A 16,220-nucleotide genomic window follows, 5' to 3' on the forward strand; every position below is an offset into this window, starting at 1 on the left:
GAGCCATGATTCTCTGTGGCTCTATTTTCTTATATAGAATATAAGAATAATAAAACTTCCTAACTCATAGGATTTGAATTAAACCACAAATTGTCTTTTAAGCCCTTAGTGCAGCACTTGGCAGAGTAATCTCTCATGGATTGCTATTGCTGTTATTACTAATCTATGAAATTGTCTCTTGTCACCTCAATGGTACTTATGACAAACTGATGAGCAGATACTTACAATGCTTATTCTGGAAGGGATTATGTAAAGATAATGCCCTTAAAATCTCTTTAGAGCATCAAAATTGAACTGTTGGGTAAATTATATCTTGTGCTTTATGTCATGCGTTCTCAAAAGGGACAATATCACTACCAAGGGGATGAAAAATGGCTCTTAACAGGACCAAAAAACTTACATGAGCAATGGTTTGTGGCCCCCAAAGAGCCACCATATATTAACAGATATATAGTATATCTGAGGTATTGAAATTTCATGGGGAGGGGAGGCTATTAGAAAAAAGTCCAAAAAGGCCCTTGTGGAGGGCAGTGAAAAAAAGTCCAGAAATACTGCCTTATTTAGATTAAAGGAACAAAGAAGAACAAATGAAATTTCAATGAAAAAGTTTAAAACAAATTTGTTATTTGGAAAATTACAATTCTTATAGCTTACAAAACCACAAATTTTATTATTTCAAGAAAAAAAAATGTAACTCTTTCTTCCCTACCCTGCCAGGAAATGCAAGGATAAGCAATGTGGAATTTTATCACTGTGGTCAAGAAGGCTTCAGGGATAGCACAGATCCAAGATATGCAGTAACATTTCTTAACTTAGAACAGGTTTGTACTTGAATTTTTGTGTATATTCAAAATGAAACATTTTGATTTTGATTTGATTTTCATTTAACTTTACTAAAAATGCCATATCTTAGAATTGCTAAAACTATGATCTAATGTAACTTCCTTAGATACATTTCGCACCAACTTTTTTAGACTCATAGCATTTGATTTACCCACGTCACGCATTTAAAGTCAGTAAAAAAAAAAAAGGCAGAAAGAAAACACAGAAAAAAGGAGCACAAAGGTGAAAGAATTAAAGATCTGTGATATTATTTCATATCTCCACTTTATATTGCAGTGACCAAAAATACTTCCAAATAGTTTCTATTAAACATAGCGGGGTTTGCTTATATTTCTCAAGTGAAAAGTATGTGTGCATATCCAAGCCTCTGTCAAAATAGATGTGCTTAGAAGGCTGGTGATTGAAGAAAAAATGAGAGAGAACATGTTTCTTATGGAAATGAAAAATAATGTTGCAGGTTTGAGGTTGCAGCCCCAGTCCTACTCATTGACTGGTTCCTACAGACGTTTGACTGTAACCCCCTGCCTAGAGCATCACCTTTTTTAATTAAAAAAAGTCCCTGCTTAATCATATAATAAATTATTCTGAAAAATACTTTTTAGTTCCTTAACATTTTATAGGTAATGATAGAAAATAAATGCATAGAAAAGTACTTCAGAATTTTTATCTACATTTAAATATGCATTTTTGCTTTACTTAATCATAATTTGAAGACATGGAAATTTCCAGGATTAAAAGATATACAGGGAAATCATCTTCTTTCATGGAAAGTAAATTGAGTATTTTATTTATGAGCATTTATTTCCTGAAAATCACTTACTTCAAATTTTTTCTTCAAATATATTTAATTTTATTTGTAAAATTTTCACTGAATCCTGATGTTTCATAGATTCAAGATCATGGCTCATCTTATATTCGAGGCTGTGCCTTTCATAATGGCTTTTCCCCAGCAATCGGTGTGTTTGGAACAGATGGAGTGGACATAGATGACAACATCATTCACTTTACAGTGGGGGAAGGTAGTATGATAATATTTTTGTCCAAATAACATGCTTCCTGAGACAATCTTATCTGAAGACTCTAGAGCCATGCTGTTTAATTGATCTTCTTGTGAGCATGGAAATGGCCTATATCTATGCTAATACGGTAATTACTAAACCACATGTGGCTACTGAGCACTTAAAATGTGGCTACTGTGATTGAATAACTGGATTTTTAATTTTAATTGTACTTTTTATTTTTTTTTATAGTGAGAGAGAGAGTGCGAGTCGGGGAGAGGGCAGAGGGAGAATTCCAAGCAGGCACGGAGCCTGTCATGGAACTCACTCCATGATCCCGGGATCACGATCCCAGCCAAAATCGAGAGTCACATGCTCAACTGACTGAGCCACCCAGGCACCCCTAATTGCACTTAACTTGAATTGTACTTACTTTATATTGAAGTAGTTGCATGTGGCAATGGCTATCATAGCCATAGCAGTACAACTCTAGAATTATTTACCAGACCATGATATCGTGTGAATCATCTAATCACCAATAGTTTAAATTACTATGACTCTTAAAATACTCCTCACATATCAATCAAAAAGATTATTCACAAATAAAGGTTACTATTTTTTAAAAATTGGACTTGGTTTTAGGGGGTTATACTTTCTTGAATATCAATATAAAGCACAATACAAACTCATTAATGTGTATAAAATTGATGTGTTTGGTAAAATCTGAGGCAGAGCCTGTCAACCCACATATTTAATAGGCACCCCAGAAGATTTTAATGCAGGTAGTCTATTAAAGAGGTAGAGTTCAAAAGGTGTACTCTAGAATTTAGGAGGTTGATTTGTCAGGCTCAAACTAGAAAATGAATTTCATGGAAACATGAAAGACATTCCCCATAGGACTCATTGCAAATTTTTACGTATTTGAGGGGATTTTATTAATTTTTTGCAGGAATAAGAATATGGGGGGATGCCAACAGAGTTCGAGGAAACTTGGTGGCACTTTCAGTTTGGCCGGGAACCTATCAAAACAGAAAGGATTTAAGTTCAACTCTCTGGCATGCAGCAATTGAGGTAGAGTGATCAGATTTATAGTTATACAAAGGTATACAAAATTATAATTTGTAATTTCTTCACTGAAGATTATAAATTCTGTAGAAACTGTAATTCTCAAAATACTGAAAACTATTTCTTCCTTAAAGATTGGTGAACTAATAAAATAAGCTAAAGAAAGGAGAGAATAAACTTTCTTAAAAGATGTGGAAAGCTCCCACAGCCATTGGATTTTTCTTTGTGTTGATGTCCAGTGGTTTAAATATTCTCTTATTTCCTTGTTTCTCCAACATTAGTTATCACTTTGAAGTTCTGGTACAGGGTCTCTCTGCTGTTAATTGACTGAGTGCCCTGTCGATATTACTACTTTGAATTTAGTTTTCTTCTTCGTAAGGAAAATTAGAGTAATAGACTACAGAATCTTTAAAATCTCTTTCTCATCTAAAACTCTAATGATTCTCTATGCAAAGTTATTTAGTCTAATCGGTATTCTTAGCTGAACCCTTCTTGTTGCTCATAAAGTTTCTTCAATCACTGTAGGTTGTTAGGGGTAGGATGAGAAGGCAGGCAAGCAAATAGAAAGTACAGAGGAAGGGTTTGGAGGAAATAAAGCTCCATCTTGTTTTTATTTTACTTACCTATGCCATAGGAACCAAAAGGAATTTTAAAAATAGCTCTCTTCGGAATATGGGGTAAGGATTGAGTTTTGTTTTTGTGCAACTATTAACAATTACCTTAAAGTAAAACCTAAAATCCTGAAACATATACATTTATGATAATGTTCTCTTTCATCTATTTATAGATGTGAAAATGTCATCCAATGGCAATTCTAAATCTTTAAAGTTTTCTGTACCTTTTGAAAGAAAAGACACTAATTTTACTTTTATGGATTTCACTTGACTCTGTTCTCTTATCATAATATTTAAAAATAAAAGTGCTTAATATACTTTAAATAGTTGAAGTTTTGGCTGTTTCACTGACACCAGAGGCGAAAACTAAATCTTCTGTACTGTATGCATTTCATTTTTTGCCACTTTGGTCTCATAAAATAAAATTGTTCAGTGACTGCCTAACCAGTTTTTATTATAGCAGATTTTATTTAAACTAGTGAGTGCTTCTATTGAATCTTATGGTCTACTGTAATTGCCTTAGTTGTTTTTTTCTTAATAAGTTAAATTGGTAACATAATATAACCAAAGAGTGATAAAATCCTACTAACCTTGCTGTAGTACTGAATTTGGCCCTTGGCTTATAATTATTGAGTGATACCCAGTGGATTTTGTGACTGAAATAAAAAAAAAATATCTTTCATGTAGTTTTCTAATGAAATCTAAGGCATAGTATCTAGTGATGATTTTATACCAAGAACCTAAGGTAATTTCAATACTTCATTTATAATGTAAATTTGGACAGGGTGAATAATGAAACACATTTTTCCTCCTAAAGAGTAGTCATAATTAGTTTTCCTATATATGTTGATACTTGATCTCTTTGTATAGTTGTATAAGAGCCTGACCCATGGCATTTTCTTTATCACTGTGCTAGGTAAACAGAGGGACCAATACAGTCTTACAAAATAATGTCGTGGCTGGATTTGGAAGGGTGGGATACCGTATTGATGGTGAACCTTGCTCAAGTAAGTCTTTTGGCACAGAGCCACTAAAACTAGGAAATACCGTGTTCAAATTGGTTAGAAAGAAATAATTATTGTTTGTTAGTTCAATATATAGTATCTCCTCCTCCAGGACACTAAAAGAAGTCAACAAGCTAAATTATTTGAAGATACCATTGGGTCTAAAGAAAAAAGGAATAGACTTTTAAGGATAATTACTCTTCCATGTTTATGATTGAAAAACTCTAGCAGTCACTTCAATTCTTGATGTGGCTGGTGTTGGACCAGTGAGTGCCTCATCCCACTACTACTTTCACAAAAGTAACACTTTCAAGCATAGAGATACATATCTCTAGGGATATGACACTGTTTCATGCTTCTTCTTTAGAGGAATTAATGTTCACTCTTCCTGTGTTTAAACCTACAAGCATGAAAAAGTCAAAGGGCATAAACAGTTCTCGGATACATTTCTATTAGATGAGTAAAAGTCCAAAATTAACCAAACAACTACTCTTTTGGCAAGGCTGTAGGAAAGCTAGGACATCTACACATTGCTGGTTGAATGACAAATATAACCAACTCCTATAAAGGGGACCAGGGCAGTCGCTGCCAAAATTATAGGAGCATTTGCCTTTGGCTCAACATTTCCACTTCTGGCAATCTAACATTTGCCTCTACAACACTTAGAAAATGACTTATGAACAAAGTGATTCATCACAGCATTGTCTGCTAGCAGGAAACTGGGCCCTGCCTCGTGTACAATAACAGTGGACTAGTTTTATAAAGCCAGACATTGGAACACTAGGGACCTCTCAAAAAGAAGGAAGAAGATACATATTGATGTACTGATATGGAGAGAGAAATCCCCAAAGATATTCTTAAGTGATAAATGGAGATTGCAGAACAATATATATACAATATGGTTTTGTTTGTGATATGCTTTATGGAAGAAAGGAAAGAAAATATGAATATGTAGGGTATTTGTGTTTAAAGAGACACAAAGTGTAAAAACAAACAAACAAAAAAACAAGGTGAGTAAGATCAGGGTGACTGGTGACTTATTATTGTATAATTTTTTATAACCTTTTGGTTTTTCAGTTAGTTAAATGAATTATCAGATCAAAATAAAATAAATACTAGAACTGCAGGGTTCACCTCTTGAGAAACTTAGGGGAAATGGGACTTTCTCTGAAGACTTTATATCCCTTGTACATCTGGTTTTTATATCTCAGTATGGTTGTTTTTAAGATTGTTTGAGTCAGTATTTTTTCTGTAAATTCAAAAATCATTGGGCTTAAGCTAATATTATTCTTATGCAAAATACATTTTGAAGGAATAAAACAACTTCCAACAAATTCCTTATTATATGCTCTTATTAAATATTTTAATTCCCAACAACTTAAAGGTTTTCTTTGACTAAAATTTTACAATATGTAGTTCTTCTGCAACTTGTTTGAAGTAGTCCTGGATTTTTTTAAATCAAAATACTACCTGTGAATATGAACATTTACTAATATGTGTGTTTCACCAACTAATTAAATATTTAGGAATATTTAATTAGTGATATTCCTAAATAATTGAGAGTGTTTACGAGGAAGTTTGGGATTTAGAGAAATTGAAATAGGAGACATTACTGAGGAATTGAGGGTTTATGCTCATGGAATGGGACACCAACCTATCCAGTCCACCTCCCAGGCAAGTAGGAGGCTGGCACCAAGAGGCCCACAGTGAGAGGCCAGGAGGTGGGGAGGGGAACCCTGACCCACACTGGGTCCCAGGGGCAACACTGTGTGGGACCAAGGGAGAGACATGTGAACAGCTTCTTATGGAGAAAACAAAACAGAATCCAGGCAGTTGATAAGTAAAATGTCAATCCCAAAGCATTAGGAGGAAAGGAAAATCAATAGAAGATAGGAAGAAGTCAAACACCAGGAGATTTGGACAAGAGAACTGGTACTAAGTAAAGTTCAGGAGGTGATGCTGCTGTATATAAGGAATCCTTCAATGTATGTATGCATGCTTGGGAGGGAGTTATTAAGGTTGCTGATCTGACTTGGACATAAATAAAGTTTCATAAATATCCACCTCAATTATCCTATATATTTAAAACAAATTTTTTTTAATGTTTATTTATTTTTGAGAGAGAAATAGAGCACAAGCAGGGGAGGGGCAGGGAGAGGGGGAGACACAGAATCCAAAACAGTGTCCAGGCTCTGAGCTGTGAGCACAGAGCCCAGCGTGGGGCTCAAACCCATGAACTGTGAGCTCATGACCTGAGCCAAAGTCAGACACTCAACCGACAGAGCCACCCAGGTGCCCCATAATTATCTTATATATTAATAAAGAGTATAGCGTCCATTTATTGAGGCACTTTATGTGGGTTATTTAATTTCAGTTTGAAACTACTCTCAGTTAGGCATTAAAACGTTTTTTAAGTTTATTTATTTATTTGGAGAAAGAGGAAGAGGCAGAGAGAAAGAGAGAGAATCCCAAGTAGGCTCTGCACTATTGGCTCACAGTCCGACATGGGGCTTAATCTCACAAACCATGAGATCATGGCCTGAATCAAAATCAAGAGTCATATGAACACTCAACTGACTGAGCCACCCAGGTGCCCCCAAAGTTTTTATATATAAAGACACTGAGGTTCTAAAAGGTTAAACAATGTTTCCAAGGTCATACATACATTAATTCAACAGGTAGTTAAATGAGCACCTATCTCTGCATTACCCTCTAGACTCTGGGAATACGGTGATCAATGAGGTAGACAGACACAGTGTGTTCTCTCATGAAGCTTACATTCTAATAGGACAGAGGAGATGGACAATTCATGAATAAGTAATAATAAAATAATTTTAATTGCCATGTGGAGAAACTGAGGTGCTACTTTGAATCAGATAGTCAAAAGAAAGCCTTCTAAGGAAGTGACACTTAACTTGAAAATGGGGTGACCGGAAGGAACCAGCAACAAAAAGGTGTGTAGGGGAAGCATTTTATAAACAGCATGTGGTATCACTTGTGTTTCAAAATTAGCCTTCTTTGAATCCAAACTTCATGTACTTTCTCATGAAATTCATGTTTGGTTTAGTCAGATATAGTAAATTCAGTGTGCTAGCAACTAAACCAAACTTATGCAAATGAGTATACAATCATTCTACTGGTAAAGGGACAAGTTAAATAAGATTAAATACTGAGTAGAGTAAGCCATAAATGGCCAAGCCATAAAAATATTTGATCATGTTTAAATTTGCATAAGAATTATATATAGTAAAACCTTGGTTTGCAAGCATAATTCATTCCAGAAACATGCTTGTAATCCAAAGCACCTGTATATCAAAGCAAATTTCAAGAACCATGGGCTGAGTCGTAATCACGTGACATTTGGCATCATGTACTACTCATATTGCAAAACATCACTCATTTATCAAGTTAAAGTTTATTAGAAATGTTTATTCCTCTTGCAGAACACTTGCAGAACAAGTTAATCGCAATCCAGGGTTTTATTGTATTTAATTTTTAAAAAATTTAACTTTAACCTGTACTGTTCATAAAGCTCTAGGACATGATTTATAATATTCTCCGTTTTCATATTTCCTTCCAAGGTCAGTCTAATCCCATGGAAAAGTGGTTTGACAATGAAGCGCATGGAGGTTTATATGGTATTTATATGAACCAAGATGGCCTTCCTGGATGTTCTCTTATACAAGGATTTACCATTTGGACATGCTGGGATTATGGAATTTATTTTCAGGTAAATGTGATCCAATATGGTGCTTGTTTATCTTGTTTTATGATTGTATTTTGTGCTATGTGACCTACAAGTTGTTTTACAGACCACAGAGAGTATGCATATCTATAATGTGACTCTGGTTGACAATGGAATGGCCATTTTTTCAATGATTTACACACCAGCTGCTGTATCTCACAAAATTTCCAGTAAAACAGTGCAAATTAAGGTAAGAAATGAATACAGCCACAATAAGAAGAAAAGGTGAACGTTTCGAAGTTCCAATAAGAACAATCTCCTTGATGGGGCACCTGGGTGGCTCAGTTGGTTAAGCATCTGACTTTGGCTCAGGTTATGATCTCATGGTTTGTGGGTTCAAGCCCCACGTTGGCCTCTGCACTGAAAGCTCAGAGCCTGGAGCTTGCTTCAGATTCTGTGTCTCCCTCTATCTCTCTGTCCCTCCCCCATTCACAGACACACTCTCTCTCTCAAAAATAAATAAATGTTAAAAAAAAATTTTTTTTTTGAAGAATGATCTCTATGACTTCATAGCTTGGCTAGTCCAAACATCCTCCCCTTGTTCTCATTGTCTTCTGCCAGGAAATGCTGTATCCTTCCCTCTCCTCCATGTTCTCCTCACCCCTTCTTGCTTGCCACCTGCTAATATTGCCATAGTTAAATTTTCATTTCCTTTGTGAAACCTTTCCTGAATTTGCTTAGATAGTATTGACACTTTCTCCTCTTTTTGTTTCTACTTTTTCCCTGGGCATATTTCTGTCACAGAAATATGTCATTATATATAAAAATTTATCTGCCTGTCTTCCCCCTTCCAATTTGACTGTAATTCTATTCAGGGCATAAAATCACATCCTTTCATCTTGGTTTTATGAATGATCCATTCCTCAAACTGAAAGGCTGTGTTTTGCTACAGTGGAATTTAGAATTACCCATTATAATGTTTTTCTTGAAGAAAAGCTATTATTTAAGCTGTACTGTTTGAATTTTTTTTAATAGAGCTCATTAATTGTTGGAAGTAGCCCTGGATTTAATTGCTCTGATGTCCTAACTAACGATGATCCAAATATCGAACTTTCTGCTGCCCATCGGAGCACCAGACCTCCATCAGGTGAAAATTTTAGAAATTTAATTTTGGTGTTCATATGAATGCATATTTGAATTTTATTAACTTTCTTTCTTTTATAACAGGTGGGAGAAGTGGGATTTGCTGGCCTACCTTTGCTTCAGCACATAACATGGCACCCCGGAAGCCCCATGCAGGGATCATGAGTTACACTGCCATTAGTGGCCTTTTGGATATCTCAGGCAAGTTTAAACATAGTCTTGAAAAATCTACTTAATCAAGTTCTATAAAGAATATGTAGAATATATCTCATAATGTTTCACTGTAAATAAAAAAAAATAATGATTAAATAAACTTATATATGAATCTGCTCAGTATGAGAAGCAAAGAAATCAGATTATCAGTCAATTTGAAGAGTGGTCCCCTGCCAAATTTGTATATGTTAAAGAAGTCCCATTTATTTTACCTTCTAAAACAACAGAAATAACACTGGTATAGTGATTTAACATTAATTAGTTTCTATCAATTATAAAAGCCCTTTTATGTAAGTAGGGTTATATATTATTATCTCTCTTTAGAACTGAAGAAATTTAAGCTTATAAAACCTAAGAGCATAGTAACATCTACTGGCTATATTATTCTGTTCCCTTATTTCTTCAGTGCTTCTTCCATAGTTGATACTGCTTTGTGATCATTTATATGCTTACTCCCATTGACCCATACCCTTGCTTTTCCCTCAGGCTTCCTTTTACCCAATCATCCAGTCTTATTCTTTCCAGGCCCCTGACTAACTAGCTGTGTCATTTACCACTGCCTGTAGTCCATGTTTATCCTTACCTCAGACCACTCCACTCTTCACACGAAGTGGATCACCCTGTGTACTACCCAAATTTCTATCCCATAGCAGAATCCACCCACACCATACTCTTTCAAGGCCATCCCCAGTTTGAGCTGAAATGCACAGGCATTATATAATAGAGTGATTCCAATATTGTCCATTGCTCAGAATCTTTTGAATCCTTCTTCTACAGTCTGCCATGACAATTCTTACCATTCTACTTCATTTAAGGTGGAACATTATTTTTCCCAAACTTGGAAAAGCCATGGCAGCAACATGGGAGAATACCCTCATCCATATTGACACTCTCCCTTGTCTAGCTTTATATTCTTTACCCCTGATCTAACACCATCACAGTTTACTCTCCAATATATACTCCTAATTCCTGCCAGTACATGTTACTCAGCTTGTGCAGTTCCTTTGGTATATAACTCCTCTCATCCCATAGCATGCTTAGAGCTTTCCCAGTGAGGCCATGTTGAGACTTGACCAGGCTTACTGCTCTGTTTTCTAGAAGGGGAGGCAGAGACAGATCCTGAAAAAGGCAAGATTTTCCTTATAAAAAACTACCTCTTTTGAAGTCTTGTCAGGATTTCAAACAAGTAGGGCAGGGCAGCTAAGCTCTAATAAGGAAGAAGTGGACCACTTGCACAGATCTGGACATTCAAGGGGAACCCAGAGTTTCAAGGTTGAAGTTCATCTTCTTCTATATTCCCATCCTAACTCAGGGTTCCATTTCTTTTCTATTAGAGCCATGACTTTGAAGTAGGAGACTTGCCAGTCTGAAATTCCACCTTCTAGGAACGTTCTGCTGGTTTTATGATTAGATCCTGAGGTTTGCTTTGAATTTGTGATTGATCACCACAACTTACATTTTCTTTCTTCAAAGCATCAGTGAGGGTCAACAGTTGACTTCTTCTAGTTTCCTTGTAATTACTATTTCCCCTCTTCCACTCAAATGCCAAAGTTACTGTACAAGCCAGAGCAATTCTTTCCACTTAGATATTATCCCAGTTCACCACAGGTGAAATCTTAACAATTGCACTGTTACAGCATTCCAGAGACTGTCAGTACTACACCTACCACCAGTAAGGGTGTCCTCATTCCCATCTAGACAGCAAGTGAACTAGATTCATCATTGCATCATTACACTATATATCCCAGGACCACTTATGGTTCCAGCTGTCTAAATCAGGTGGTCTAAAAGTAAAGCCAGAGATAGGATTCTTGTGCAGGTGGTTTATGAATGATACACGTTCACAAGAAAGGGAGTGAGGGAAGTAGGACAGGGCAGAGGAAGGAGTAAGCAAGGATATGGTCCCAGCTGGAGTCTAGCTCCTTCTTGAAACCTCACAGGGCTGTGCAGTGTGAGCTGTACCACTTAGTTTCCCCCTCTTGAGGCAAGGGAGCCTTCTGTATCACTTGCCAATCAGGCACGGTAACCTTTTGGTGGTGGTGCTAGGAGTGCATAATCTCTTAAGAGACAGAGCTGTCATCTGATCTGATCGAAGGCAATTCTCCAGAGAAGGGGGCAGCTGTGAGTAGTTAGCAGCCAACACAGGAACTAAGGGGCAGTGCACTGGGCCAGGAAAGCAGATCTATACAGCTTACAAACAGTATCCACTACTTTGCTATTTCATTAATATTCATCTACAGGCTCATATTCATGTATATACAATATCATCTTAGGAAAAAAGTATCAGGAAGAGTAGTAGATAGCACGTAACTGATTTAAGAACTCTGGAGTCACCTTTTTTTTTCTCCTATTTTTGAGTTATTGGATTTTAAGTACAATGGAGTTTAAGTTTTGGATTCAATAAATGTTATCTTCTGGTCACACAATATATGAAATAAGGCCAAAAAAACCCAAAAAACAATGTGTCCGTTAGTCTTTGCTGCATAACAAATTACTACCCAAAGTTAGAGTCTTTAAACAACCATTTATTATCTCATAATTCTGTGGATTGGCAGTTTGGGCTCTGTTCAGCTGATAGTTGTCTGCTGGTCTCATCTTGGATTATTCCATAGGCTGCCATCAGTTTACAGGATGGATAGGGAGTAGTTGTCTAAGACAGTCTCACTTCCATGTCTGGTGGTTGGTGCTTGCTAATGGTTGGGCTGGTCTTTGACCAGAGTAATTGGGCCACATTTCTCCTAGTCTCATTCACATTCTGGAAATCACAAGATTCCCCAAGAACACCAAAAGAGAGCAAGCCCTAATACACAAGACTTTTCAGATCTACTTAAATCACAGTTGCGCTTGTCCCATTAGTCACAGCAAATCACATATCAAAGCTCAGAGAAAATATGAGAGGACTATTCAATGGTATTGATATAGGGAAGCAACAATCTAACATAACTAGTGGAGGACTAGCTACCACATAAGGAAAGAGCTCCCTGTTCAAGGTGGTGTTAAATGATGCGTTTGCTGGAATGTACATGAAATGAAACTGATTCTATTACTTTCTTCATAAAAAATTATTTATTATTTTTTTGTTATTTATGTTTTAGGTTCAACATTTGTTGGATTTAAGAATGTTTGTTCAGGTGAAACTAATGTGATATTCATTACTAACCCTTTAAATGAAGATTTACAGCATCCCATCCATGTGAAGAACATACAGCTGGTTGATACCACTGAACAATCAAAAATATTCATACACAGGCCTGATATAAGGTATAATATATGAAATCCCAGTTTTTTTCTTTCCTGTATTTATAGCTTTGCCTTGTCTTTTTCCCCCATCATAGATCTGAGAAAGTTGCTATATTAAAGTAAATATTAATTTCTATAAAATTTTAATCAGCATCATGAAAATTAAGGCTAATGCATCTGTATTTTCAGTTAAATTGAAAAAGTAGGCTTTGATGTGTATATTTTCTCACTCTGTTTTTTCCATACATGATAATACCATCATTCAACATAAAATATTGAGACCAGGTTAGGAGCGTGTTGTACATTAATATCTCTCCATAAATAATCATCAGGAATGAGAGACGTCTCTATCATTTCTTCCCTTTTCCTTACCTCTTTTGTTTCCCATTGCTTTCCAAATATCTTATCATGTTCACTCCATCATGCACTTTGAAATTAAATGTCAGTCATTATAATCACTGTGACTGAGAATATGCAAAAACTTAGCCCAGTGACTTTTTAATCACAAAAGTCAGTGTCAGACTATTTCTAGAAGCTGAGCCACTTAGATTCTAAATCTTAAAAGAAGATAGCCAATAACTGCTACACTTTGTAGGAGATGCAAATCAGGAATTTAGATGTAAGACAAGATTGGAGGAAAGAAATATTTTATGAGAGATCTTTGACCATTTTCAGTATAGGAAGAAGACAAGGAAAACTGCTAATTAGATAGACATCTCTTCACAGAAATGCAGTGTTTTCATAAATAGTTTGACTTCATCTGATTTTGTGGGTTTTTTTTTAAATTTTTAATTTTATTTTAGAGAGAACACACGAGTTGGGGAGAGGGGCAGAGGGGGAGAGAGAATCTTAAGCACTTAATCTTAATTTCCATGCTGAGCGTGGAGCCTGACACAGGGCTCGATTCCACAACACTTTCATGACCTGAGCTGAAATCAAGAGTCAGATGCTCCAAAGACTGAGCCACCCAGGTGCTTATCATCTAATTTTGTTTTGATGATAACTGCACACCTCTTCATTTAGTAATTAATTATTGAACTGTAGTATTTTTGGCTCAATAGAGCCTCCCCCCACTAGCAGATTATTAGCTCCTATTTAGTTATCATTGAATCTTTCAGATGTAATATATAATTTTAATAACTAGGTCATGAAGAAAATACATTTTAAAATAGTCTTTGAGCTCTGTGCTTTTATTAGGATGCTATTGATGTTCTCTCAGATCCCCTTTACAAGGCCCTAGTGCTTTAAATGTTGGCCAATAATAACCTACAGTTGCCCACTTTTCCAGAAAATTGCTGTTAGCCAAACAGGAATAGCCTTGGGGGGGCTAAAACCCTCCCTAACACCACCTTTTTGCAATCCATGGAAAATGACTAGTTTATACAGGAGTTCAAAAGGGCAGCCTCCTTATCTCCAGGTGGAAGCAACTCTCAGTACAGTTAATGATCCAGAGGTACCCCTGAGATAAGATTGAAACTAGCCCACAGACCACAGTCACCTTGTTTTCTTTCCCTTTCCCTATGTGGCTTCTCTCCTTCTTTTTTGATGGTACTCCTTCAATAAATCATTTGAACAAAAATCTATATTTCAGCCTCTGTTTCTTTGCAATACGAAGTAAAGACAGAGCCCTAATCCATAATATAAGTGTGCCACTGGGTACTCTTCCCACAGACTTGCTCACAAAAGCACTCTTCGCATACTTGAATACAGAGAACACATGAACTATGTATTCAAGTCATCTCCAAAACTGTTATAGTACAGTAGTATAGTATAGTAACTTACCCCACATGTCCCCCTTACAGCAAAAAGGGAGCAAGATGCTAAACACTATCTAATAGATCTGAGCTTTCCATTATTATTTTGTTGTTATAACTCTGGAATAAGATGTATTTCCCCATACCATGTAGCACGACATAGTGTAACTACACAATATACCATGTATACTATGCAATGTGCAGTATTTTGCAAATTAAGCACCTATTTTACTATTAGAAACAGCTAACAATCAACACTCCAGGTAGCTCAAGTTGAAGGCAGAATGCCATGTATGGTTGAACTGCATAATGAATGACTTTATAGTATTTCATCTCTTACAGTTTGGGTATTTACATAATGGTTACTGAAATATATAGCATAACAATTATAATCCAAGTATATCTGTTTCTATCTACATAAATAAAAGTCTATAGGAATATATACTAATCTGCAATTGGTAATGGCCTAAGAGCTTGAGATAGGAAAGTGAAGGAGACTGAACTTTTATTAAGTATTTGCATTATTTTATACTAAGCATAGAATACTTATAAATGTTAAAGACCCATGAAAAAAAAATAGGAAGGGAAAAATAATAAAGACTTCCCTGCCAGCACAGGGATTTTGTATGTCCTGCACAACAGAGTAACTGTTCACCTGCTTGATGGGACAGTGTTAGTACACTGTGAGCAATGTAGAAAGATGAAATCTTCCCAACAAAATATGGAATAGCAAAATGGAATTCTAATTTTATATCCTACAGGTATAACTTGTACTTTTGAAATTCCAATGAATTAATAATAATACCAACAGAATGGAAAAGCAGACCTCATTACAATACTAATTATATATGCTACTTGGTCCTACTTTGAATCCTTTCTGAAATGATAAGATTCAATCAATCAAAAACTCTTTTGGATACTCTTTTTTTTTTAATTTTTTTTAATGTTTATTTATTTGTGAGACAGACAGAGACAGAGTGCAAGTAGGTTAGGGGCAGAGAGAGAGGGACACACAGAAGCCGAAGCAGGCCCCAGGCTCTGAAATGTCAGCACAGAGCCCAACACGGGGCTCAAACTCACAAGCTGTGAGATCATGACCTGAGCCAAAGTCGGACGCTCAACCAACTGAGCCACCCAGGCACTCCTGGATACTCTCTTATCAAACACTCAATTGAGTGTTCCCCTAGAAACAGGGGAAGGATACTTAATCTAAATATTCATCTGTTTTACTTTTTCTCCACAGTAAGGTGAATCCATCTGATTGTGTAGACATGGTTTGTGATGCCAAAAGGAAATCTTTTCTCAGAGACATGGATGGCTCCTTTCTGGGAAATTCTGGTTCAGTGATACCTCAAGCAGAATACGAATGGAATGGAAATAGTCAATTTGGAATTGGAGACTACAGAATTCCTAAGGTGATGCTCACATTCCCAAATGGAAGTAGAATTCCTGTAACTGAGAAAGCACCTTACAAAGGTTCGTTGGATATTATTCTGTTAGTCCTCAAGTTTGTGAAACAAAGTACATATGTTTTTATGTTTACTAATTGGGGTACTCAATCAATAACATATTTTCTACTTACTAATCTTACGTAAATGAAAAATATAGTCTGTTGATGCTTTTGCAAAGAGATTGCTTTTCCTTGCTAAAATGTATATATC

General features: G+C 36.0%; 1 protein-coding gene across 3 annotated transcripts in view; it reads left to right on the forward strand.

Annotated features, from left to right (window-relative positions):
* PKHD1L1 (PKHD1 like 1) overlaps window positions 1-16,220 on the forward strand; it is a 157,735-nt gene that overhangs the window by 120,875 nt on the left and 20,640 nt on the right. For all 3 annotated transcript variants that reach the window (XM_053896133.1, XM_019467844.2, XM_019467845.2), the window contains exons 60-69: window positions 718-821; window positions 1,733-1,862; window positions 2,791-2,912; window positions 4,437-4,527; window positions 8,106-8,254; window positions 8,337-8,459; window positions 9,245-9,356; window positions 9,437-9,553; window positions 12,661-12,826; window positions 15,803-16,035. In XM_053896133.1, coding sequence (XP_053752108.1) covers window positions 718-821; window positions 1,733-1,862; window positions 2,791-2,912; window positions 4,437-4,527; window positions 8,106-8,254; window positions 8,337-8,459; window positions 9,245-9,356; window positions 9,437-9,553; window positions 12,661-12,826; window positions 15,803-16,035 — 1,347 coding nt within the window. The remainder of the gene's footprint in view (window positions 1-717; window positions 822-1,732; window positions 1,863-2,790; window positions 2,913-4,436; window positions 4,528-8,105; window positions 8,255-8,336; window positions 8,460-9,244; window positions 9,357-9,436; window positions 9,554-12,660; window positions 12,827-15,802; window positions 16,036-16,220) is intronic.

This window comes from Panthera pardus, unplaced genomic scaffold, assembly GCF_024362965.1.
Source record: "Panthera pardus isolate Hobbes unplaced genomic scaffold, ASM2436296v1 HiC_scaffold_7, whole genome shotgun sequence".
NCBI classification, from domain to species: Eukaryota; Metazoa; Chordata; class Mammalia; order Carnivora; family Felidae; genus Panthera; species Panthera pardus.